Source organism: Taudactylus pleione, unplaced genomic scaffold (assembly GCF_031769625.1).
Source record: "Taudactylus pleione unplaced genomic scaffold, aTauple2 ptg000019l, whole genome shotgun sequence".
Classification (NCBI taxonomy): Eukaryota; Metazoa; Chordata; class Amphibia; order Anura; family Myobatrachidae; genus Taudactylus; species Taudactylus pleione.
In genome coordinates, this window is record NW_028284421.1 from 6365915 (window position 1) to 6393516 (window position 27602).

The window sequence follows — 27602 nt, forward strand, 5'->3', positions numbered from 1 at the left end:
AGGTGGATAAGGTTAGCTTCAAACAAGCAGAAATAACCCTTGTCACAGGTGTGCTTTTTCACAAAAGGGGTTTTTTAATTACATTTATAGGGATACAGAGTATACAGGGGTTAACAAAACATAAAAGTTAGAAATAGTAAAAATGCTTATCTGCAATGTATTCAGCAGAGTGGCGAGACACTGGAGCAAGGTCCCAACGCGTTTCGTCTGTTAAGACTTCCTCAGGGGTGCTGGTAAACCTCTTGGGGTGCCCTTTATATACTGTGCATGACAGGATGCTAATCAGCGCTATTTTTGGCTTTTTTTTTGTTCTGGGCATGCGCAAAACCCTGGCGGCAATCTTGTATGACGTCATCTATGACATCAGGTGTATCCCATGATGCCACGCGGTTAGTAGTGCGCATGCGCAGATCACGGCGGCCAGCTAACAGAGACTGCCGCGATCGCGCTTGCCAATACCTTAGGCTGGATAAGCATATAGAGCATGTATACCTTGGAATTGTTGAAGTTAGAAAATTGTCTTCTGTTCGGGTGCAAATACCTACACATGTTGCAATGCCCACATTTGTACACCCCAAGACACTTATTTAAATAATTTCTCACAGATTTGGTTTGTTGGAGCATACTTGAGGCCAAAAGGTCTTTGAGGTTTTTGGCTCTTTAAAAAACGATATTAGGTTTGTCTGGTAAAATTTCTGATAAAACTGGGTCCATTTTCAGAATTCCCCAGTGTTTCTTTAGGGTCTTTCGTATTCTGCCCTCATCTTTGTTGAAATGTGTGATAAAGGGTACCATATCTTCCTTTTTTGGCCTGGTTTTATATTCAAGAAGGTCTCTTCTATCCAGAAGTTCAGTTTTAGAAATAGCTTCCGAGACTAGTGTTTCTGGATACCCTGTTCTTTGAACCTATCTGCATAGAGAGCTATTTGTTCAGAACAGGTGTTTTTGTTGCTACAGTTTCTTTTTATGCAGTGAAATTGAGAGAACGGGATGTTGTTTTTCTAACCTGTAGTGTGACCACTTTTGTAATGCAGGTAACTATTGATGTCAACAGGTTTAATGTATGTTTTAGTGGAAATACTCTCATTGTTTCCTTCTAAAACGAGATCCAAGAATTCGATCTCTTTCTTATTTAAATTAGATGTGAATTTTAAATTCAAATCATTAATATTAATAAAATCCATAAAATCATTAAAATCCCGCTCTTCACCTTTCCAAATGATGATGATATCATCAATGTAGCGTTTGTATAGATGTATCATATGTTTGAATGGGTTATTGTTGTAAATGTGCCCTGCTTCCCAGTTACCCATAAAAAGATTGGCGTAACTGGGTGCAAAAATGGTACCCATTGCTGGTCCACAGATTTGTAAAAAGAACTGGTCTAAAAATTTTAAATAGTTGTGTGTTAAAATGAATAAAACCAGGTCACAGATAAAATGTTTGTGTTCAGTCTCTATGGAAGGATCTGCATTTAAAAATTTTTACAAGCTTCAATACCTTTAGGATGTTGTATACAGGTATATAGGGATTGGACATCAATGGTGGCCCACATATAACTCTCGTCCCTTTTAATCTCCTTTAGGATATTTAAAAGACTAGTTGTGTCTTTCAAGTAAGACGGGAGCTCTTTTACGTACTTATTCAGGAAAATGTCTAAATATTCTGATACGTGTGAGGTTACTGAGCTTATTACCGCAATAATTGGATGCCCCAGTAGATTCCTAACATCCTTGTGGATTTTCAGTAAATGATAAAATATGGGAATAATGGGACTAGACAACATTAGGTATTGGTATTCATCTTTAGTGATGATATTTTTATGTAGGCCTTTCACTAATATTTATCTTAGGAGTGTGCGGACTGTGGGGGTTTCCATGAGATCCTAGAGGAGTTTTCAGAGTACACAATATTACACGCAGTTGTTCAAGTATCTTTCTGGTATGCAATACACATTGAATTATAAGCACTGCTTGTAAACAAAATACTACACTATATTGGTGTTCTTTCTGGCTCTGTTGGAGCCTCTTTTATCAAGGTTTTCCTGATCTTTTGGAGGACCATACCTACCCCACCATATGGAATCCCAGAGAAAGAATCACAGATAAGCCTTAAAGATTTATTATTTGGTACGCACATTATATTTTGAGCACATACATTATTGTTTTAAATACTACACTATTAGGTGCATGCCTTTTCCCAATTCCACTTCCAGATCCTGTTTATTCTGATTGCCGTTCAGGAACCTGGGAAGACTGCTGCCACCTCCACCAGAGGGATCAAAGTGTCACACGTGTTAGCACTATATGGATTCCACTTTGTATTGAAACACATATATTGCACAAACAGTGCAATACAGTACGTTTCTAAAGGCTTTAACCAGTGCGCCGGTCTATACACCTTCTACAAACGCTATAATTGGCATTATTCCTAGATTTGGCTGCCAGGTTTGGCCTTTATTTTTAATTGTTTTTAAATTGATTTTCATCTATATTTATTTATTTATTTGCATTTCGTCACTTTTTTCATTGCACTCTGTCACTTTATAACCATGTTTCCAGCACAAGGCCTAGGCTTGAAGAGGTCAGATCTCTGTTTAAAAATATTCAGTGAAGACACCAATCAGGGTCACATAGAATGCAATGAGAATATTGATCTGTTTTTCTGGGATCTAGAAAAATTACTTATTAAAGAAACAAATATCTGGTGGGACATTAAGGGCTTACAATTCTCTATTAAAGCCAACAGAATCCCAAGGGGTCTACGTATTAGTAAAATCCCCAGTTTTGGGTAAGATAACCCCACCTTTATAGATAAATGGGATAAGACCCTACATAATTGTTCCCTGGATTTAATGAAACTAATCATTAATGAAAAAAAGAGCCAATTAGAGGCCATTGAACAACAGATTAAAATTAAAGAAACATCCATTGTACATCATAAAGACAATGAGGAATACAAAACTAACGAGTTAGTACTACAAAAAAAACTGGAGAGAGCTGAAGAAGAGGTAATTAAAACCAAGGAGAAAAAGTTCCTAACAGATAAGATAGACTATGAAAATAATAAAATAAAAAATTGGAGTCGCCCTAAAAACATCAATACCCCATATTACCAAAACAAAGGTAGAAACCAATATAAAGAATGGAAAAAGCCCCCTGTAAGAACGTATGCACATAAAGCATGCTATAACCATCCAATCAGACAGGAGTTACCTATAAGGAACAGATTTACTACACTGGAGAGATTCGAATCTAACAGTGATAGTGATTTTTTATCCCTTACCCCCACGCCATACCACAGACGAAGGCAAAAACTAATAATGTTCAGTGACCAGTCTCACGTAGCATTACCACTAAAAAGAAGACACACAGAGGAAGAAGAGCAGGTTGCAGAAAGGGAACCAAAAAGAAGAAACCCCTACAGATTATGAGATCCAACAAGGGATCTTTAATCTGTCAGATCTTCAATTAACAGCACCAGAAATTTCGCTACTCAGCAAAGGGTTGAACTTTGCACCCACCCAAAAGAGCAATAAATTCCAAACTTTCATCGATTTGATCAAGTTCGTTAGAAAATTGACCCTGAAAAGGCACTTTGTGAGGAAAGATACAGCTATTACATCTAACTATGCAAATATGTCAAAATCGGGTCTAAAACCTACTTCTAAATTTTTCCCTCTTGAATCTAAAAGTAGTAACATCTCTATCTTTTATGATATGGTAAAAAAAGACCTAATAGATACACAAAAGGAGGCATCTAATAATAACAATTTAAATACTCAAGAAAGACAAGCTCTCAAAACCCTACAAAAATCCAATAACTTGGTATTGAAACAAGCAGATAAGGGAGGAGGCCTGGTGATCATGAATAGAACGGATTACACTAAAGAAGCTATCAGGCTCTTAGGTGATCTAGATTCTTACAGATCACTATCCAAAGATCCCACAGAGGAGTACGTCAACCTCCTAAGAGAAATATTAGTGAAAGGCCTACATAAAAATATCGTCACTAAAGATGAATACCAATACCTAATGGTGTCTAGTCCCATTATTCCCATATTTTATAATTTACCAAAAATCCACAAGGATGTTAGGAATCCACCGGGGCGTCCAATTATTGCGGGAATAGGCTCAGTAACCTCACACGTATCAGAATATTTAGACATTTTCCTGAACAAGTACGTAAAAGAGCTCCCGTCTTACTTGAAAGACACAACTAGGCTTTTAAATATCCTAAAGGAGATTAAATGGGACGAGAGTTATATGTGGGCCACAATTGATGTCCAGTCCCTATATACCTGTATACAACATCCTAAAGGTATTGAAGCTTGTAAAAAAAATTTAGATGCAGATCCTTCCATAGAGACTGAACACAAACATTTTATCTGTGACTTGGTTTTATTCATTTTTTAACACACAACTATTTTAAATGTTTAGACCAGTTCTTTTTACAAATCTGTGGACCAGCAATGGGTACCATTTTTGCGCCCAGTTACGCCAATCTTTTTATGGGTAACTGGGAAGCAGGGCACATTTACAACAATAACCCATTCAAACATATGATACATCTATACAAACGCTACATTGATGATATCATCATCATTTGGAAAGGTGAAGAGCGGGATTTTAATGATTTTATGGATTTTATTAATATTAATGATTTGAATTTAAAATTCACATCTAATTTAAATAAGAAAGAGATCAAATTCTTGGATCTCGTTTTAGAAGGAAACAATGAGAGTATTTCCACTAAAACATACATTAAACCTGTTGACATCAATAGTTACCTGCATTACAAAAGTGGTCACACTACAGGTTAGAAAAACAACATCTCGTTCTCTCAATTTCACTGCATAAAAAGAAACTGTAGCAACAAAAACACCTGTTTTGAACAAATAGCTCTCTATGCAGATAGGTTCAAAGAACAGGATATCCAGAAACACTAGTCTCGGAAACTATTTCTAAAACAGAACTTCTGGATAGAAGAGACCTTCTTGAATATAAAACCAGGCCAAAAAAGGAAGATATGGTACCCTTTATCACACATTTCAACAAAAATGAGGGCAGAATATGAAAGACCCTAAAGAAACACTGGGGAATTCTGAAAATGGACCCAGTTTTATCAGAAATTTTACCAGACAAACCTAATATCGTTTTTAAAAAAGCCATAAACCTCAAAGACCTTCTGGCCCCAAGTATGCTCCAACAAACCAAATCTGTGAGAAATTATTTAAATAAGTGTCTTGGGGCGTACAAATGTGGGCATTGCAACATGTGTAGGTATTTGCACCCAAACAAAAGACAATTTTCTAACTTCAACAATTCCAAAGTATACAATATGAAACAATTCATTAATTGTAACACATGTTCCGTTATTTATGTACTGGAATGCCCATGTGGCCTCAAGTATGTTGGCAAAACCAAGAGAAACCTGAAGGTCAGAACCCAGGAACAAGTTAGGAATATTAAGAACAAAGTTGAAAGTCATTCTGTGTCTAGACATTTCAAGTTAAATCATAATGCCAACCCTCTGAAAATGTATTGTTCAAAAGGTATTGAACTTGTTAAACTAGGCCCAAGAGGTGGGGATTTAGCCAACAGGCTGTCCCAAAGAGAAATGTTCTGGATTTTCGAACAAAACACCTTAATACCACATGGTCTTAATGGTAATTATGAGATTGCACCATTTTTATAGGCTTTTAAACATTCTTTTAGAGTTGTCTATCTTTTAGCTTGCTTTTTAGCCTATTTTTTAGTGCATCTCATTATTTTAACAGTTCTTATGCTGTATTGGTTTCCGCACCTCCTCTGTACTTGATGCCTTCATCATTTTAATTAATTAAAGTCTAGCTTATTTTTAATATAATGTTATTTTATGGTTTTATGTACTGTTCCTTATGTTGCTATTTATGCTATCATATTTATCATATTTACTGTATATATCATATTGTCTCCAGTTGAAATAAGAGAAGCAACATGGCCATTTTTTGGTATATTTTGGGAAACCTACCACCAAAAATATGGCCGCCTTCTCTAACTATGTATTTACAACCAAAAAGATGGCCACCACCATGTGTGAGACGATTCACAGTATTAGTCCATTCTCTGAGTTATGAAGAGACTGTTATATACAATCTTTTTACACAAAAATTGTAATTATCCGTTTATTGTTTCATGTACAATGATCACTCACTAAACATATGATTATACTCAGTATATTTTGAACAAAGTGGCCGCTTTATGTCACATCATGGGCTTCATACCACCAACAAAATGGCCGCCCATTGATTTCCTATATAGGAATCCAAAAAGATGGCCACCGCCACTTGCATGCCACCTGATAGCTATGGTTTGTTATTGTCTCTGCTGACCACTCTAATAGAGCGTTTGCTCTATATGCTTATCCAGCCTAAGGTACTGACAAGCGCGATCGCGGCAGTCCCTGTTAGCTGACCACTGTGATCTGCACATGTGCACTACTAACCACGCGGCATCATGGGATACACCTGACACCATAGGTGATCATACAAGATGGCCACCAGGGTTTTGCGCATGCGCAGAATGAAAAAAAAAACAAAAAACGAAAATAGCGCTGATTAGCACCCTGTCATGCACAGTATATAAAGGGCACCCCAAGAGGTTTACCAGCACCCCTGAGGAAGTCTTAACAGACGAAACGTCTTGGGACCTTGCTCCAGTGTCTCTCCACTCTGCTGAATACATTGCAGATAAGCATTTTTACTATTTCTAACTTTTATGTTTTGTTAACCCCTGTATACTCTGTATCCCTATAAATGTAATTAAAAAACCCCTTTTGTGAAAAAGCACACCTGTGACAAGGGTTATTTCTGCTTGTTTGAGGCTAACCTTATCCACCTGTGTGCGGACTATGGGGGTTTCCATGGGATCCTAGAGGAGTTTTCAGAGTACACAATACAACACGCAATTGTTCAAGTATCTTTCTGGTACACAATACACATTGAATTATAAGCGCTGCTTGTAAACAAAATACTACACTATATTTGTGTTCTATCTGGCTCTGTTGGAGCCTCTTTTATCAAGGTTTTCCTGATCTTTTGGAGGACCATACCTACCCCACCATATGGAATCCCAGTGAAAGAATCACAGATAAGCCTTGAAGATTTATTATTTGGTACACACATTATATTTTGAGCACATACATTATTGTTTTAAATACTACACTATTAGGCACATGCCTTTTCCCAATTCCACTTCCAGATATATATATATATATATATATATATATATTGCTGGTGAATGCATGATAATGTACCAGATTGATAACAGCAATGCCTTGTAGACAATATACCATAGTCCTGTGCGGTACAATGTAACATATGTATGGTGTGTAATTCCAGTGTTCAGTCTGGAACCTGATCCCTAGAAGAGGGGGTGGGCCTTCAGGCTGTGGGGCCCATCGAGGGTTTCCCTTGTACTCCTGTGGGCCAGTCTGACCCTGGCAGTTACCCTCATTTTTAGTTTTTAAAATGGCATTATTTTGAGTATGTTACATTTAGCTCTAACTTTAGTAGCAGGTCGTTACATTAAAGATGTATTTTTCATTATAATTCAAAAAGGTATATTTACTAAAGTGCAGGTTTTTAGAAGGGGAGATGTTGCCCATAGCAATTCATTTATCTAGCAATTTCTTATTATTAATCCCTGGGGAGATGGTAGAGGAGACTGGACATTAGACTGGAAGAAAAGCTGGCAGAAAGCACGACCTTGGCCAAGTTGCAGCCTGGAGAGCTGATATACACGTCGCTGGTGGCAGCCTAAAGGACTGATGTATACTTGGATGGTTGCAGCCTTGAGGGCTGATGTATACTTGGCTGGTTGCAGCCTTGAGGGCTGATGTGTACTTGGCAGGTTGCAGTCTTGAGGGCTGTTGTGTAGTTGGCAGGTTGCAGCCTTGAGGGCTGATGCAGCAGGGTTAAAATAACAGGAGTCTATCGTGCTGTTGGTGGATGACAGAAATTGCCATGGAGTATAACAGGTAAAGCACTCTGACGCTGAAATGTGACTGAGACTGTCAAGATGTAAATAACAAATAGTCTACTCAGATGCTGTAATGCGGATGGGGCTGTCGATATGTTAATTGCAGATTGTCCACCCAGATGCTGAAATGCGGCTGAGACTGCCGCTATTGCTGGTTGCAGATGGTACACTCTGACACTAAAGTGCGATTGAGACTGGAAAAGCCTAATAGAAAAAGTCCACTTTAGCTGAACTGCGGCTGAGACTGCCGTGATGTTGGTTACAGTTAATCTGCTCAGATGCTGCAGTACGGCTAGCGACTGCAGTATAGCAATGGAAATACCACTCAAATACTGGCAAACGGCAGACACTGCTGAAACACACGCTGCATCGGAGAAAGCACACGAAGATGATTTCCACACACAGGAACCAGAAGGCACGTACTGGACGCTATAGCCGGCATCAGAGCAGAGAACCAGCAGGAGTAAAAAAAAGGAAGATCCAATCGGAGCCAAGCGAGGTGATGGAGCAGTCAGGTGGGAGGACGTCACGGAGTAGTAGCCTGGCATCCTAGTCTCCTAGTAACAGGCGCAAGAAGGCTGCCTGGGGTACTGATGTCAAACAAGACACTATGACAGCTTGTGACACTTCTAGAAGATAATAGCTAAAATCTAATTATTTTCTATGGACAACACCTCCACTTCTGTAAACCCACACCTTAGTAAATATATCCCAAAAAGTTCATGCAATAGCATTCCTAATCCAGACTTGTAACATTATCACGAAGAAATGAAAATCCAAAACCATTTTAGAAAAACCCAACAATATCTGTACATGTGAGCATGGAACTGTAATCTGCAGAGCATTGGTAGAGCAAAGGTTACATTAATGCTAGGTACACACTAAATGATGTGTACCCAGCTCGATATCACGAGCGGTGGGACCCTGTAGGGGTGCCGGCATCGACAATTGCATACACACTTGCCGATGCCGGCAGCGAAGGAGCTACAGCAGCGTGCAGGTCTGATGGGCGATGCCATTGATGATGCGCGGGAGCGCTGTTGATTCCTACCTATCTATACACCCTAAATGTCGCTATTTAGCATTATGTCAAACAAGAAATAATTGCTTTCCAGACTTTGATTGTGTTTCCAAAGCACAAAAAGATATTATTCACCAAAAAGCAGATAGTTACACGCTGTGATCTAAATACAATTAGCGCAAACAGATTATACAATCACTAGGTACAGTCGAATACATACGCATGCGCTCTGAATCCAGATTCCCGGCATCAACTATGAAACCTCCGTCAACAGCAAAGAAAAGATGACTGACTAGCAGATTCAGGGTGCTTGCATATAAACCCTTGCAGAGATAGGCAATACAATAGAACAAGTTGGTATAATCCCATTGGTTCTTCTTCCTGGTTCTCCTGTTACGATGCAGTTCCAGGTCAAAATGGAAAATGGAGCCCCACCCCCATTTGCGGGTGCCAAAGGCGTGCGTGGTGAAAAATGGGCGTGGTCACATGGCACAAGGGGCATGAACACTGAAAAATGAGGCATGTCAACATGACACACCCTTTTCTCATCACTCTGGGAACATTCCTTTCCATTACATATGCACCTCAATGCCCAGAGTAATAGTGCCCCTCTTACAATGCCCACTGTAGTAGTGCTCCTTATGCAATGTCCCCAGTAGCAGAGCCCCATGTAGTAGTGCCCTTTATACAGTGCCCTCAGTAGTGCACCCTTATGCAGTGCCTCCAGTAGTGCACCCTTATACAGTGCCCCTAGTAGTGCACCCTTATACAGTTCCCCTTATGAAGTGCCCCCAGTAGTGCACCCATATACTGTGCACCCCTACGCAGTGCCCCTTATACAGTCCCCCCTATGCAGTGCCCCCAGTAGTGGTCCCTCTTATGCAGGCCCCCAGTAGTGCCCCTTATACTGTACCCCCCTATGCAGTGCCCCTCATACAGTAACCCCCTATGCAGTTGCCCCAGTAGTGGTCCCTCTTATACAGGCCCCCAGTAGTGCCCCTTATACAGTACCCCCAGTACGCAGTGCCCCCAGTAGTGGTCCCTCTTATGCAGGCCCCCAGTAGTGCCCCTAATGCAGGCCCCCAGTAGTGGTCCCCCTTATGCAGGCCCTCAGTAGTGGTCCCCCTTATTCAGGCCCCCAGTAGTGGTCCCCTTTATACAGTGCCCCCAGTAGTGATCCCCCTATGCAGTGCCCCCAGTAGTGGTCCCTCTTATGCAGGCCCCAGTAGTGCACCTTAAACAGTACCCCCAGTAGTGGTCCCCCTTATGCAGGTCCCCAGTAGTGCCCCTTATGCAGTGCCACAGTATTGATCCCCCCTATGCCGTGCCCCCGCAGTGGTCCTCCCTATTCAGTGCCCCCGGCCAGTAGTGCAAAACAGACAAAGACATGACATACACACACAAAACACTCACTGACTTACCTGACTCCCCACTCCTACCACGACCGCTGCTTTCTGCTCCTCCGTCCACCCACTCCATCCCGCTCTGTACTATGGGAGAGACGTCATGACACATGGAGGTGTTGCAGCAGTGTAACTACACATATTCAGAAGTAAGTGGATCCAGCTGCCAGTGTAGGAGCCTGGTGGTGGCAGTGAGGGCAGTAAGATGGAATTTCTATACCCAAGAATTGGCAAAGAAGCCCACCCGAGTGGCTCATGAATGAAGTACCTCGGGTCCTCAAGTCTTTATCCAGCACATTTGTGACTTTGATCAAGTGCTTTTAAATTAGCAGAGGGAATTATGAGGCTTTTAAATTGTAATACCCTTTTCATTTTACAAGACTGTACATTACTATTTTAATATTAAAAACAAGTTGATGTGACTATATAGGGCATTTTTTATATATAAGTTTATCTTCTCTGACATTTCTGAAATACGTTACTGGATATGTTCAGAATAAGTAACAAAACACATTACCAGGCACAAACTAAGAAGTTACAATATGGTAAACTTACCTTATTTCAATAAGAAAGCATTCTCCATCAGATGTTTTTGACCACAGCTATTTTGTAATTAATAAACAACGTATTGTAAAAGATGGAGATGAGCAAAATAGAACCAAACACACAACAAAGGAAGCAAAAATATATTTGAAAAAATACACATTTTAATGTTTGCTTCTCTTATGGTAAAAAAATAATAATCCATGTAAACGTGCTATACATCTGTTCTGCAGGTGTTGTCCAATGTAGGTGGGTAATAAAAGTAAAAACAAAAGAAAAAGTAAAAAAGGTTGATCGTCCCAATCCTCCCCTACCCAAACTTTAGTCAAAGAATAATATTATTATATACAGTATTTACAAAACAAAATCCTGTCCACTCATACAGCTTTTCTGTGTGTTCATAGGTGACCTTTTGAAACAATGTCATGTCAGTGAAGGACTGGGCGCCACCTATTTTTGTCTTGGTAATCTGGATCATGCCATCCACTTCTACAAAAATGCATTGACTCTCTACGGAAAATCAAAGGTATTTTTTAAATTCTGTATTATATTGTGCTTGAAAGATATATAATCTAGTTTTTGTGCCTTCTAAGTAATGAAAATACGGTACTGTTGTGTGGCAGGCTGTGTGACGGTTGGAGGGCATGCTGTTATATCACATTGGTGGACAATTTTAAAAAACCTCATGTGCAGATACATTGTGTAAATAAAGTGCTGATATTTTCTGAAGTCTTCTAGAAAACTCCCCCACAGATGTAAGTGGCAAAATTGGACAAGAACTAGTTATTTGAAATGCCCACAACTTATATTATACACATTAGACCACAATTTGAACACATTTTTTTGCATATGTTAATATGTTTATAACATAAATCTATCAAAAAGTGGTAATATTTTTTTCTAGAAGTTCATTTATGACCATTTTAAGTACAATTTTTCTCAAGTTTCTGCTTATGATAAAGAAGTAAAATCAGATAAGTCAATCCATAAACAAATCTACTAGCATGTACAAGGTATATGTATGTATGTATGAGAATGGTGATCTCAGACATTAGGGGCCATATTCAATTAGCCTGCGAAAAGTTGGAATCAGCGATAAATTATTGCTGATGACATAATTTTCGCATGTTTCAATTATGCCCGCATTCAATTTCAAAGACTTTTCGCTGGTGCGAAAAGTCTTTGAAAAAAACCGGGGATAAGTTTTCACCATGTTTTACATGGCGAAAAAAATTGCAGAATTGGGGTTTTAAAAAATAGCCTGCACCCTGCCCCTAAAAATTAACTGTGTCAAAAAAAAGTAAAAAAAAAAATAGGGACACCCCAAAAAAATTAGTTAAATTTTGGGGTTAAAATAAAAAAATATGGGGAACACATTTTAAACTAAAGAAATAAATTCAGGGGGGGTTCAAAAGTAGTCGGCAGGTGTTTTAAAGAATGCGGATGTCAGCGGCAGGTGCATTTTTTAAGAATTTTCAAAATGCACCTCAGGGACTTAAAAATAGGCTTGCATCCATTTTCATGTACCCCAGATTTGATGCACCTAGTTTTCTTTTGTAAAAAAAAATAAATAAATAAAAACTAAGTGCTCTTCTTCACCCCTTCTTCCCTGTCGGGAAAAAACACCTGCCGCGGCTATTTAGAAAACATACTTACCTTCTGCAGCCCAAAATGGGGGTACCCATAATGATCCCCCATGTCAGGACATCATTAGGGGGGTCCCTCGATGCTTTCCTAAAAATTCCCAAATTTTTTCCTATACTCACCTTTCCGCCGGGTCCCGTTTTCGCACCTTTCAAATTGAATACAGGGATAAAGCGGGCGCGCACCCGATACTTTTTCCCTGTAAAACCTCCAATGTGGAGTGAAAAGTCCAGCATGGACTTTTCGCTCCCTAATTGAATACAGTCCTATGTGTATAGCTAGACTTTTAGTTACCACTAATATCTGAGTCATTTGATTAAACAGTTACGTTGTAGTTTAAATTGCTGATACTAATCCATACACTTATTTATTGCTGTGACATAAAAAATATTGATCTGGCATTCTGTTTATCACTGGAGATAGGTCTTTTTGAGGGCTTAATATTGTAAATGGACCCCTTAAATGAAGCAATAGAGTTACCTTTTCGGATGTAACAATGTCCATTGTGCTGGTTTATTTGAAAACTTGCTATGACCTAAAATGTCTCTCAAATACAATTACTGAGTCCTATCACTCCCTGCTGGTAGGACAACATGATATAATGAAGTGGTGGCCGGGAACAGCTAAGTGCCGGATGGCTCTCCAGGCTGCAGGGTGTTGTTCCACCCTGCAAGACCAAATACACATACTACCTGGATAGCAATATTTCTACCCCTTGGACTTGCGCTTGTGGTGGCAGCACCGCTCGCACACACCTAGTTACACAATAAAGCACATAAACTGGATTATTTCCAAAATATCATTTGCATGTCTAATTATCCCCTAATGTTGTGCTCTCAAACTTCATAAATTAAGTTTACAGCAAATTTTTGAGGGATTCACCATTTCTGTTCTCTACGAATCATAAATTATATGCAAAATGAGAAAGCTGAGGATCTTCTAGAACTCTACTTGGCTGTAAATAATATTGCAGAAATTATTGTAAAAGTGAAATTATAAAAAAATACAGTAATACAAAAATGAGTGTTTCAAATGAGTTGAGTATGGGATCCGGCAATCGGGATGTTTCCTGTCAGAATACCAACAGCGGCATCCAGACAGTAAGAATCCCGGCTCTCTTAAGGCAAGTACTCTAACCCTACCCTTCCCTCCTTGGTGCCTAAACCTAACCTCAACCCTAAACCTAACCCTCCCCTAACCCCCAGATACTGACCTTTGGGATGCCGGCGCCAGTATTTCGACCTTTGGCATCCCGCACGCCGGGATGCCGGCTTCATCCCTTTCAAATTATGGATGTTAGATTATGTGGAATCCGAACCGCTCTGAACAGTGGAGATCCTGTCTGACTCTGATCCCAATGCGAGGCCAAACGTCATCCTCCTGACGTCAGATTCTCGAGAGAGTTCGCCTCTACATAAGGCGCCGAGACCGGTTTCTTTAGTAAGTTATGTTAGGAGACAAAATGAACTGTGATAAGGTACCAGCCAATCAGCTCCTAACTGCCATCTCACAGGCTGTGTTTGAAAAATGACAGTTAGGATCTGAGTGGCTGGTACCTTATCACCGTTTACTTTATCTCCTAACATAGCTTAGTAAATAGACCCCTAAGTGGCTGTGTCCAGAGACTCACAAGTAGCTGTGCTGGTAAAGTGACTGTATAGGGGCACACTGCACGCGAATATATGCTGCGCTATACTCTGCTGACTAAAGTGACTGTATCCAGACTTACAAGTGGCTGTGCTGGCAAAGTGACTGTGTATTGGGGGCACACTGCACACTGATGTATGCTGCGCTATACTCTGCTGATTAAAGTGTTGAGACTCACAAGTGGCTGTGTGTGCAAAAAAAAAAGTTTAAAAAAGTAAACAAAACTTTCAAGAAAGTTAAAAGTTTAAAAATAAAAAAATATATATATTTTTTTTGGTGCTGTACCACTGTGTATACAGGCACTGTGACTCCTTGGGCCTTAGTCCACTGTGTATAAAAGCACTGTGACTACTAGGGCCGTAGCCCTCTGTGTATACAAGCACTGTAACTCCTTGGGCCTTAGCATACTGTGTATGCAAGCACAGTGATTCCTTTTGGTCAGTAGCCCTCTGTGTATATAAGCACAATTACTGCTTGGGCATTAGCCCTCTGTGTATACAAGCACCGTAACTCTTTGGGCCTTAGCCCTCTATATAAAAGCACCATGCCTCCTTGGGCCGTAGCCCTCTGTGTATACAAGCACTATAACTCCTTGGGCCTTAGCCCTCTGTGTATACAAGCACCGTGACTCCATGGGCTTTAGCCCTCTGTGTATACAGCATCGTGACTCCTTGGGCCTTAGCCCTCTGTGTATAAAACTACTGTGACGCCTTGAGCAGTACCCCTCTGTGTATACAAAGTGACTTCTTGGGCCATAGCCCACTGTGTATACAAGTACTGTGACTCTGCTGGCCGTACCCCACTTCCCAAGGACAATTCCACTACCTTCCATTTCTGCCACTGCTGTGTGGCAATGTTTCATAGATGTGCTTTAAACTGTGGTGTCTGTGCCGCTGTGGTACTGCTCTGTCGCTTAGTAACCTATCAGCTCACTGCAACCTTTGGCCAGTAATGGTGAAAACAATATTATAAGCTGTGAAGCGGTCTAAATTGGCTGTAAATGACTGGAAATTAATGTTATAGAGGTAAATAATACTCTATGAACAAAAAAAGCCCAAATTATGTGATTTTAGCTTTTTTTTGTCAATTTTTTACAAAATCCAAATCCAAAGCCAGTCATGGCAGGTTTGGCAAATCCAAATCCGGTCAACAAATCAGAGCCAAATCCAAATCCAGCAAAAATGGTCAGGCGCACATCCCTAATTCAAATATTGGTACCTCATTGCTATTAGATATTATGGTCTCCTATTTATTTAATAATTCATTCTTGATTAATATGAATGCTTTGGATCAAAATTAAAATGACACACGGGGAGGAGCCGCTCATTGGCTAAGTCCACGTGGGTCCCAGCCAATGAGCGGCTGCTAACGGAAGCCGCCGCTGATTGGCTGTCGGCCGGGAGACGGAAAGCATTAGCAACACTGTTACAGTATGGTGATACATGCTGTTAAAGTGTCTCCGACCACAGAATTGGATATCTGCGGAGAACGTCGCGGGACATAAGGGTGAGTGATGGCTTTTTCTTCAGGTTTGTCCCTCGGATACTTTACATTGACAAGTGGACGCGAACATCTGGCAGCAGGTAAGTCTGTGTGTGTATGTATGTGTGTAATAAAACTTTTATTTCACGGTGTGTGTAGTGTTTTTTTTACTCATTTCTTTACAGGTGAACTACAGGTCCAAGCAGGCCCTTAATGCCCCGCATGCTGGTACTTGTGGTTCTCCAAGTACCAGCATGCGGGGGAGGCTTGCTGGCACTTGTAGTTCGACTGGAAAGACAATGTTGATTTATCTAATTTTACACTACAACAACACTATCAACCCGCCACCCACCGCCCAGGGGACTATCATCCTAGGCCAGGGGTGCCCTGGAGAGGGGTACCCCTTGATTGGAGGGGTACTCAACTCCCCAGGGATCCCTGGCCTGGGCTAACTAGCGGTCAGGACTGATGCTGTGGCTGGGGGGCCCGATGAAAGGGCTCCCCTGGCTGTGGAATCAGCCCCCCGATAGAAAGGGTCCAGGGCTGGTTTGAAAATTTTTGACCATAAATTTAAAACCAGCCCTGTCCCACCTGCCTGGTGCTGGTACCTAATTTACGGGGGTACCCTATTCATTTTGTATCCCGTAATTTTAGGTACCAGGACAGGCTGCCAAGTCCAGGGCTGGTTAGTGTTTGGGGGGATCTCATGTCATTTTTATTTTAAAAAAAAAAATTTTATTTAGAGTTACAACATAAGCAGCCAGCACATATCTCACTGATATGTGCAGGCTGCTAGCTCGGGTGAGATTTCCAGTGAGAGAAAACACTGCAATCTCGGGTCAGTTATCTCATCTTCACTTGTAACTCGGGAGAGAAATCTTGGTTTGATTCACCATCGGAAAACTGACTTTCACCTAAACTTGCTTCTTAGCAAATTTGCATAACCCAAAAAAAAGAAAACTAGCCCGAGTTTCGGCGATGCAAATCGAGATTTAGAAACAAAAAACTCGACCAAACTCGATTCTTAGTAAATGTACCCCCAGGTGTCTTTGTTTACAATAAATTTTGAGATTGAGAATTGAGGCCAGAATATCTACTATATGTGTTAATTTTTCCTTGATCTCCTTGAAAGTCTAGGCAATCTGCAGTGAAACTTATGCATTCATAATTAATCACATCAAACCCAAATATGAAGGTTCTCTATATATAAGTTTCTACATGCTGCATATGAGAATTTTCTGTCTGGAGTTTTGTATGTGTACACGTGTATGTAATTCTGAAAAAAATCCTTGCAATACAGCAGTTAAGGAATTCACTTCTTATTAAGGTAACATGTGGTGTGTTATACTGTATTATCTATGTTTTAGATCACATGTAAACCACATATAATATTGCAGTTTATGATTTGAGGGTTTGCTGATTATGTGTTGTACTCTAATTTGTTTATGTCATGTTTGAATGATACTAAACTATTGTTGCTTCATCTCTCACAAGCAGGTACACCAGTTGCACACTCACACCACATGAAAGGACTGTTGACAGCAATTCAGCTACCAAAAGAAGTAGCCATCATCCAATGTAAAGCCCACACATGTGAAGAAGACCCCGTGTCACTGGGCAATAGCAGGGCAGACGAAGCTGCCAAATGGGAAGCAGGGTTAAGAATTAACATGCCAGTTAATCTAATGATGGTTTTTCAGGCAATTGATATGCAGAAGTTAATTGAGATGCAAAATTTGTGTTCCATTCAGGAAAAGGCAGTCTGGAGATCAAAGAGATGTGGACAGGAGTCCTCTGGACTCTGGAGAGATGGACAAGGTAAGCCAGCGACACCCAAGGCATTCTACCCAAGCTTGGCTGAGGCAGTGCATGGTCTGACTCATCTGGGAAAGCAAGGTATGTGCAAGTTGGTCAGAGCATATTGGTGTGCACCGGGCTTCTCTTCCCAAGCTGAAATGAGGGCAAAGTCCTGCTTGACTTGCTTGAGGAAAAATGTTTGAAAAACAATACCAACTGAGCCATCCCACATCCCTCTGACAGACGGACCTTTTCAGGTAATACAAATTGATTTAATCCAATTACCACCCTGCAGGAATCTCAAGTATGTATTAGTTTGTACAGATGTGTTCTCTAACTGGGTTGAGGAATATCCAGCTGCCACTAATACTGCTGTGTTTACTGCTAAAAAGATTGTTCAGGAGTTTGTATGCAGGTACGGTGTCCTTAGAATCATAGAAAGTGATAAGGGTACTCATTTCACAGGTGATGTCTTCCAGAACATGTGTAAGTTAATGGGTATTAATAGTAGACTTCACACCCCCTATCGACCACAGGCCAGTGCGAAGGTGGAGAGAGTGAACAGTACTATTAAGAATAAACTGAGTAAGATCATGGCAGAAACTGGACTAGGATGGCCAGAAGCCTTACCGCTAGTCCTTCATAGCATCAGGACAACTCCTAGACCCCCTCTTAATCTGTCCCCCTTTGAGATACTGTTTGGGAGACAACCTCATCTGATTGTAAGTCCACAGGAAGATTTGAAGAGTAACAACAAGGTTACTGTGAAGTATCTTATAGCAATGAGTAAACAGTTGAAACAGCAGCAGTAGAAACTGAAATTGTTGTCACCTGAAATGCCAGAAACAAACTGTCATGATGTTGAACCTGGAGAATTTGTTATGATCAGAAATTTCTTACATTCAGGTTGTCTGACAGATCGGTGGGAAGGTCCGTATCAAGTGTTGCTGACATCCTTGAAAGTGGCACAGAGAGATACCTGTGTCCATTCCACACACTGCAGAAAGGTCAACCAACCAGTGGAGATACAAGGCGGAGTTGAGGCAGATAACGTAGACCTGTCAATTGCGAGTTTGTTCCAGGAGAGTTAAAGACTGCAGTGAGATACCTGAGCTAGGGAAATTTGCAGTCCATTATTCCAGCAATGGAGTGGCGGGCTTGGGTTGCGTTTCTGTTTCCTTCCAGAGTTCTCATCATTCTTGTTAATTTCGGGATGTCCTGTTACTGTAACGGAGGACAGATGATGGAGGGAGAGGTTGATGGTGATATCGATGGAGTGGAGTCGGGAGAAGGAGCAATACATTCACCAGGGCGGTATCTGACCAAACTCAGTACAGTAATTGCTAAGAGATCTGTTATCCTAGAAACTCAGAGACAGTGTGAGGGGTTAATATCTGAGGAATACTGTATTTGTGAGTATTGTGGGTCCCTAAACGATGAGAGATGCCTCCAACGGTGGCAGCCCAAGTATAACCAGTATTGCGGTGGGCATCCTTTAGAGGATTATCATGCCTTGGTGGGCAAAGTCTTAAATCAGACTGAATGTTGGGTGTGCTCTCACGTGCCTCAGGGACAACATAAAGTAGGACTAGTGCCATTCCCATTAAATATCTCTGAGGTTCTTGGTTACATAAGGAGAAGATGCTGAATGGGAAATTTATTATGTCCAAGCCTCCAAATTTTAAGCTCCATCAGTACCAGGTGGATAGATCCCTGCTATGTTTAAACATCACCAATTCCAATAAACCAGGAAATTGGGAGGTGTCCGGGAACAATCAGGCAATTACCTTTTCACACAGAGCTGATAATGAGCAAGTAGATGGTGTACTTATACGCAACAATATTACTACCAGTGGGAGATACTTCGGGTATAGGTATACACTTAGTTCTACCAAGGTAATGGTTACTGTGCAGTTATTGTACAACCTAAAACATGTATCAGTCAAATGGGAAAATCTGGGGTAGGATTCTTTGTCAGAGAATTGTGTCCAATGATAATGATGCATTCTATTCCTTATGTACTCCCAGATGATGTGTATTTTATATGTGGAAGTAAAGCGTATAAGTGGCTCTCTCCGAGTTCTGAAGGTTTATGTTACCTGGGAAGGGTACTCCCAGAGGTTATGACCCTTACACATGGTGAAATGCTTGGTATCCATAAAGACACACCATCCCCACATCTCCATACACATTATGAACACCGTGACAAAAGAAACATGATACCTGGTGAAATACATACAGCTACACAGTTGATTAGCGAAACAACTGGTTTCCAATTTTGGTAGTAATAGATCCCACCAGGATCGCTCGGGGTACTTAAAATTTTAGATACATCCAAGATCTAGCTAAATTAATAGATAATATCACCGAGATGTATGATGACACGTTCACGTATACAGGTAAGGAGTTACAGGCTTATAAGAAAGAACTTTTGCAACATAGGCTAGTGTTAAATTATTTAACAGCTGTTACTGGAGGGTACTGTGTGACTTTAGCCACCCAATTTGGTGTCAAGTGTTGCACGTACATCACCAATAACACTAGTGACCCCAAGGAGGTGATAGCCCAGAAGATGGATGAAATTCTGCAGCTGAAATGGGAATTTCAAAAAGAACAATAATGCTTCACTGGCTGAAGTAGAGGAAAAGATAGAAGAGTGGTTCTCTTGGTTGATCCCTGTGAAATGGTTCTCCAGTCTAGGAGAGTGGGTCCAGGAACTGGTTGCTATTGTGGATAAGCTCCTATATACTTCTCATACTTATTGTCATCCTAGTATTTGGCTTATGCGTCAGGTGTGTTCCTAATGTTTTGAAGTGTGGAAAATGTACAAGGCCAAACAGAGAAACAGAAATTATGATGGTGGTAAGCAATGATAGTATGGATACCAAGGTCAAGGAAGAACTGCATTACAACCCTGAATTAGAGTGTCCCATCAGATGATGGAATATGGAACCATGTGGTCATGCATGAATGTATTGTTAAAGTTATTTTTAAACATCCTAGATAATGTAATCTCAAGTCCCCAAACTTCCTTTATAGGTTCGATGAGATCCCACATCCCACCAATGATCCCTAGAGATCTGCAGATGGTGTATAAGGGTTGTTCTACCCTCTTGAAACACATTATTAACGGTTCAGTGTCCTACTTGTGTCGCACCATTCATTACCTTGAATAATACATTTTTATGCATGACTACAAAAGGTTAAGATCAGAGTGTGATAGCGTATTGTTTGCTACCAAAGGGTGGGACTGGCAAAGTCAAATAATTGGTTAAGACCATATGTAATTATAATCTGATGATCTAGTCATCTGTGGGCTGATAAAGAGTAGATCGGATGCTACTTTGCATCGGCGAAATCCGATTTGCACAAATGCGTATATATATATATATATATATATATATATATATTTATATCTATGCAAGGTTTAGTCAGTGATGAGAAACAGGTTCTGTATACATGTCTGTGACTAGTAATTAAAATACACAAAGATACTGTGAAGTGTTTAGAAATATTTTAATTGCAAAGTTAGAAACAATTGTCAGAAGTTTAACTATCATTAGCAATTGTATACCTTGTGTTCAAGGCTAATGTGGTTAAGAAGAACTGACAATTATAATCTAAATAAGCATAGGGAAGCCTTTGTTGAGTTATCAGACTTCTTGACTCCTGAAAAAGCTTGCTATATCACCTGTGAGCAGAACAACTTCGTTGTATATGACTCCTTGGAATTAGATTCAGACAGATATAATATCAAATATGCCAGTTAATGGATAAAGATATCCATGAAACATACAACATTTCCACACACATATATACATGCATACACATAGACGATTGCATGTGTATCCACATGCGTACACATAGATGCTTACATGCATATTCACATACATATACATAGTTGCTATTTCAATATACAGATGCACAACACATACTGATGAATTTCTGTAAATATCTCACATTCACTTATGCAAGCACATATATATAAGGTTCCCTAGCATTGAGCATAATATTAGAGGTTTTGTTAGCTAATCATTATGGTGTAAAATGTACATATATGATATTTAAGGTATAGAACTTAGTAGACATGTCATGTTTGGTATCATACTGACACCCTGTTTAATTCCAGATATCTGAATCTATCGGTGAAGGAGTCGCATCTTGCATTCGGTGGTTATGGATTATGGGGAATTATTGGTTAGAATGTGTACTCTGTATGTAGTGTCTCAATCAGGTTTAACTCATTTGGAGGGATGGACCATATCTCTGTTGTCACCATATGAACTGTCCTATGACCTGCATCGTACCAGAATGACAAGAATCAAGAACCAATGAAATCACGTATGCTTGTCTCTATTGTTAGTGTAACACTCTGGAGGGTATATAGGCTTGTGCTTTTGGGGCTAGATCTCAGTCATACCCAGTTGATGACTGCAGATGTCAGGATTGATGACTGGGACCTGGATCCGGGGCGCATGCGTATGTATTGTCTGTACCTTTTGTATTTAATTGTCTTTGCACTAATTGTGATAGATCAAAGTGTGTAATTTACTTTTTGTTGCAATAAGAACTTTTTGTGCTTTGGAACCACAATCAAAGTCTGGAAAGCAATTATTTCATGTTTAGCGGTTTGGGGTATTCATAAATTGAATGTTTTTGGATAAGGATCGCAATTTTATTACTGGCTTCCTGGAGCTTTTGCAAACCAAGGAATGTCTCTGGAGGGTCACCAGTCATGACTATGCCAACAAGTCCAAAAAGCAATTGGCATTGGAGGAACTGGTCCAATATAGCAGGCGATACTACTGTGACGCAACAGTTAAATGGGTGAGGAATAAAATCCAGAATCTCATGACAGTTTTTGTTAAAGAGAGGAAGGAGGTGGAAGAGTCCAAGAGATCTGGAGCCTCAGCTGATTATGTGCACCCCTCCCCCCCACCTTGTGGTATTACAATTTGATCTCCTTTCTCCTGGAGCAAGAACCTCAGCGAGGGTCGATTATCCTGATAGCCTAGCAAGCGGGAGAAGAGGAGATGGCTGAAGTTGCAAGCGTGGCATCCGAGGAAGGTTTGGTAAGTAGAGACAGTGCATACACACCCTGTTTGTTGTTGGTTTTTCTGTACATTACTTTCCTTAATTTCCCCAAATGTCTGCTCCATTTTTTTAAATCTGGTACAGTCCTCCTGCCATGGCACTGCCCCCAGTCCATTAAAATAGGCCATGTATTCCTCCCTCACTTGTTTTGCCAGGGCAGTCCCTGTGTTTTGCAATTCAGGTGTGGCTACAGATGACAACTGGCCAATCTCCTCAGGGTGGTCAAGGTCGTCTGGCATAGCTGTGTCAGATGCCCTTTGTTGGGTTGTTTTGCGCCATAGAAAGTTAAGCAGGATACAGCACGCCAAGATGACCCAGTCAATTTTGTCCACGCACAGGTTTATTGAGGTATGGAAAATGCAGAAGCGGTTACTGAGAATTCCAAATGCATTTTCCACAATATGGCTCCCTGGTCAGGCCCCTTTGCGCATTTGGCTTAATGATATTCTCATGTAATGCAAAAGACTTGTCAGCCACAAAGACAAAGTTTAGGTCGTGCTTTGTCTCCTCCCTGTAGGCAAGTTGAGGGTCTTCTAGATGAACCTCCGGTAGAATGCTGTCTGTTTGAATGAACCACCATCCAAAGCACGGCCATTCTTGCCAATATCTACAAAGATAAACTCATAGTTGGCATTCACCGCCGCCTTGAGATCGATACTGAAGTACCCCTTGTAATTATAATAGTAGGAACCGCTGTTGGCAGGTGGGGTGATGCTGATATGTTTACCCTCGATGGCTCCCCCTCAGTTAGAGAAATTCCAACGCTGTTCAAATTCTTCAGCGATGGTTTTCCACTCATCCACTGATGATATTAAAATGAACCTCTATATACCCCTGCCTGTACCTTCTAAAATCCTTCCTATAAACCTCTAAGGATGACGCTAATTTGCGTAAGCAGTCATACAATAAATAGAGACTCCAGACTCAGAACATGTGGTTCTGAAGCACAAAGTATTATTCAAGTAAAAGTACAGTAAGTTACACGCTATGATCTGTGTACAATAAGCACAAATAAATCATACAGTCACAAGGTACAGTTGATATACATATGCATGATTATACAATGAGAGACACAGAGAGAGAGACAGAGACACACAGACAGAGACACAGAGACACACAGAGAGAGAGACACACACACATACAGAGAGAGACACACACACAGAGAGAGAGACACACACACAGAGAGAGACACACACACACACAGAGAGACACACACACACAGAGAGAGACAGAGAGATACACAGACAAAGAGAGAGACACAGACAGAGAGACACAGAGAGAGCGAGAGAGACACAGAGAGAGCGAGAAACACAGAGAGAGAGAGAGAAACACAGAGAGAGAGAGAGAGAGACACACAGAGAGAGAGAGAGAAACACAGAGAGAGAGAGAGAGAAACACACAGAGAGAGAGAGAGACACAGAGAGAGAGAGAGAGAGACACAGAGAGAGAGAGAGAGACACACAGAGAGAGACACACAGAGAGAGAGGCACACAGAGAGAGAGAGAGAGACACAATTTAGGCGCAAAAGGAAATTATACAGACCCCAAGTACAGTATACATACGCAGGCGCTTCCAGACCCAGAGATAGGCATCAGCAAGAGACCCCTCGTCATTCAGAATTCAGCACGAAGACCCAGAAGCAGCATTCGTACTCTCATATTTATACCCCCCAGAATAAACAGGACAATAGGGAAGTCTGTTGCTGATATCACTGGTTCCCAGGGGTGAAGCATCTCTTACAGCACATTTAACAGGCTGGTTCAAACAGACTCTCCCTGCCTCTAACAGCTGGGGGTCTTCCTCTTCACGCCTCCTGCAGCATCCTAACAGTTACTTCTAAAATATACATTTTGTTGCTTGTAGGCTCTGCGATCCATAACTTGGGAATGTATGATGCGATCTCCCCACCGATAACACCGGAATACTGTAAAAAGGATACGCATCAGTACAACTCCAAACATGACTTGTTTAGCATGTATAATACCTTAGTTATCAAATATCTTTATTTTTCAGCATTTAAACTAACTGAACCAACTTAAATCATACACTTTAGAGCTTATTGAACCTTATGTGTGAATATGTAATGTGTGGGTATTCGGGGTTTGATATAAGGACGCTAGTTATTAATGGGTGAGATTTGAGTGCATAATTTCTCATACATGAAGTGAACATTCAGCAGTGTGGATTGCTGAGCATTGTAGTTCCATGCCCTCTGTCAGCAGGCCCCACCTGTCCTGTGTTCAAAGGAAAAAAACCTCTTTTGTTCTCCCAGACTCTTGTGTGAACTGTGAATCAAGCTGTGAAGTTGGGGCCATCCTGTCTAGGATTCAGACAAATCCAATTGTGTAGATCAATGCCTGGATTTTATTACAATTGCCACAACTATACTTTATCTGCATCCATGGATTCCCAATTTGTATGTAAAAATACCCATTGTCTATTCTATTTACTCTTACTCAGAAAGATTGTTCTTCCAGTTGCCCTTGGTAGATTAACAAAAACATTGCCATCTGTTCTTAGCTCTTGAGTTGTAACTTGAAATGACGCTGGTCACAAAATGGCGTCTTGCAGATTCTTGTTTCTAAAATGGAGTCTAGCTTCCATTTGCAAGATGGCGTTGCGCACGCTTCAATTTTAAACTGATCTTGTCTCAGCCAATTATTCAGCTTCGACACCACGTTGTAGGCAGCTAGAAAAAAAGGAAATATTGGTTAAAACATTATCATTAATTTTTGGTTTATTTTTTTTCCAACAGGCTCCCACCCAAGAACTGGAGTTGGCAGGGACTCCTGTTTTGAGCCTCATCGGGGAAAATGTGTGTGTGGGGGGGTATCACTGCCTCCATGCCCACCACCAACGGCTACACTAAAAAGAAGGCTTCGGCAGGGAAGAAAACAGCCACAGACCATGCAGCCTGCTGACGACTTCTTGAGGCAGGCCCCCCAACCACTTTGATCACCTTACTTCCCACAAAAATAGCTCCATGAGGCAGCTGAGGCCTGACATGAAGCTGTATTTCAGCATCTGTTGTATGATTTAGTCATCAGGGGGTGTCAACAGCCACCTATATCGCTGACCCTCATCCCTACACATCTGATGCATCCAACCCAGTCACAGCCTACTAACCCATCTACCCCAAGCCAGGCAATTTATAGTGCCCTTTTGAAGTTTTATATTATGTTTTTATACAATTATCAACAAGTTTTCTCTATCCCAATAGCTACTCTATGGTATATGTTAGTGACATTCCTGATTGGACATAGTCAATAAACACATGGCGTAAGGACAGATTGTTGGAAGCCGGGGCCACAATTTGTACTTGCGCCATATGTTTCTTGGCCTATTCAATCCGGCATCTGACCCTCCATATATCATAGAGCATCATAGCTATTGGGACTGATAAAACGTGTTGATAATTGTCTTTTACATCATAAATGCATATACAGAAAAAAAATGCATTTTCAGTTTTTTTTTCAATGTTTGGAATGCCAATTTTATAGTGTTGTCATAAAGGCAGTTTTATTACAGCAGCCATTGGCCGCAAATTTTACACTGTTTTTACACTTGTTTTCTACATTTCCAATAAACCAAAAATTTTTCTTTCTAAAGAAATTAATGTGTAGTGTGTTTTTTCTTACCTTGTACTGCAGAACTTTGATAATAGCCTTGTAGGTCTCCGGGATGATGATGCCCAAAGCCTGAGGGGAGATGAGGGACCCAAACTTCAGGTCAGTCAGATACCTTCCTGTAGCCAGGTACCTCTGGGTAACCGCTAGCCTCTCCTCAGCAGGGATGGCCCTCCACAGCTTAGTATCATGCTTCCGGTATAGGGGGTCATCAGACGCAGCAACTCCTGGAAGGCAGAGTCATCAATGCGCGGGAAGTTGCGGTAGTTGTCCGGATTGTTCTCCCGAATCTCCATCAGCAGTGACATGTGAGACCGAGTATCCCTCTGCAGCAGCCACTCCTTCATCCAGCATGCTCTCCTCCTTTGCTGGGCCTTCTCTTTCACCACCTTAGTCCCAGCATAGGCTAGCAGAACTCCATAGCGATAGGAATCCATCACCACAGAATGCAGGATAGAATGCAGGAAAAACACACTTTGTTAAGCCAGGCTAAACAAATCAGAGCACAATAGCAATGTACAGCATTCAGCAGGTATAAACCAAGCCTCACTAGTCACAGAACAGAAGTGCACAGAGTTAAAATGGTACCTGCTTTATATACCCCCTAGTTAGGCCTGCCCATTATTTAAATTTGCTGAAATCTTGAAGATCATCGTCAGGTGTTTAACAATCTCCAAATCGCTAGATCATGCACAATATCGTTAGCTTGCCAATGATGCATGATAGATCGTTGGTCAGATTGGACACTTTTTAGCACCATATTGTGTCATGAAGTGCTGGGGAGAGTCCAAGGGAAATCGCTCACGATATCGCTTCATGAGCACATCGTCTAGAGTATAGGCACCTTTAGAGTTTAGTATAATATATCCCTATACATAAACCAGAACAAGACCTCTTGTATTTTTAGGAATCAAGTGTTTCAGAAACCCCTCCCACGATGTAGTGATATTAGAGTGCAACCTACCGAAGATGTGAAAATGGGAAGAGGTCAATCTTTTTAAGTCTGTATATTGTACAACAGGTTGGTTAAAACCAACAATGCGGTTGGTTAAAATAATAATTACTGGTCATGTGTGGTCTATAAAGAGCAAGTTATTTATGACCTGATATTTACATGTACAATGTGGTTGGTTAATATAATAATTACCGGTCATGTTTGGTCTATAAAGAGCAAGTAATTTATGACCTGATATTTACGTGTACAATGTGGTTGGTTAATATAATAATTACCGGTCATGTTCGGTCTATAAAGAGCAAGTATTTTATGACCTGATATTTACGTGTACAATGTGGTTGGTTAATATAATAATTACCGGTCATGTTC

The 27602-nt window shown here is 40.8% G+C and overlaps 1 protein-coding gene across 1 annotated transcript in view; it reads left to right on the plus strand.

The window, feature by feature from the left end:
• Positions 1-27602, plus strand: part of LOC148540302 (uncharacterized) — a 181211-nt gene that overhangs the window by 76330 nt on the left and 77279 nt on the right. The window contains exon 4 of the mRNA XM_088443136.1: positions 11393-11514. Within this exon, the coding sequence (XP_088299262.1) occupies positions 11393-11514 (122 nt within the window). The remainder of the gene's footprint in view (positions 1-11392; positions 11515-27602) is intronic.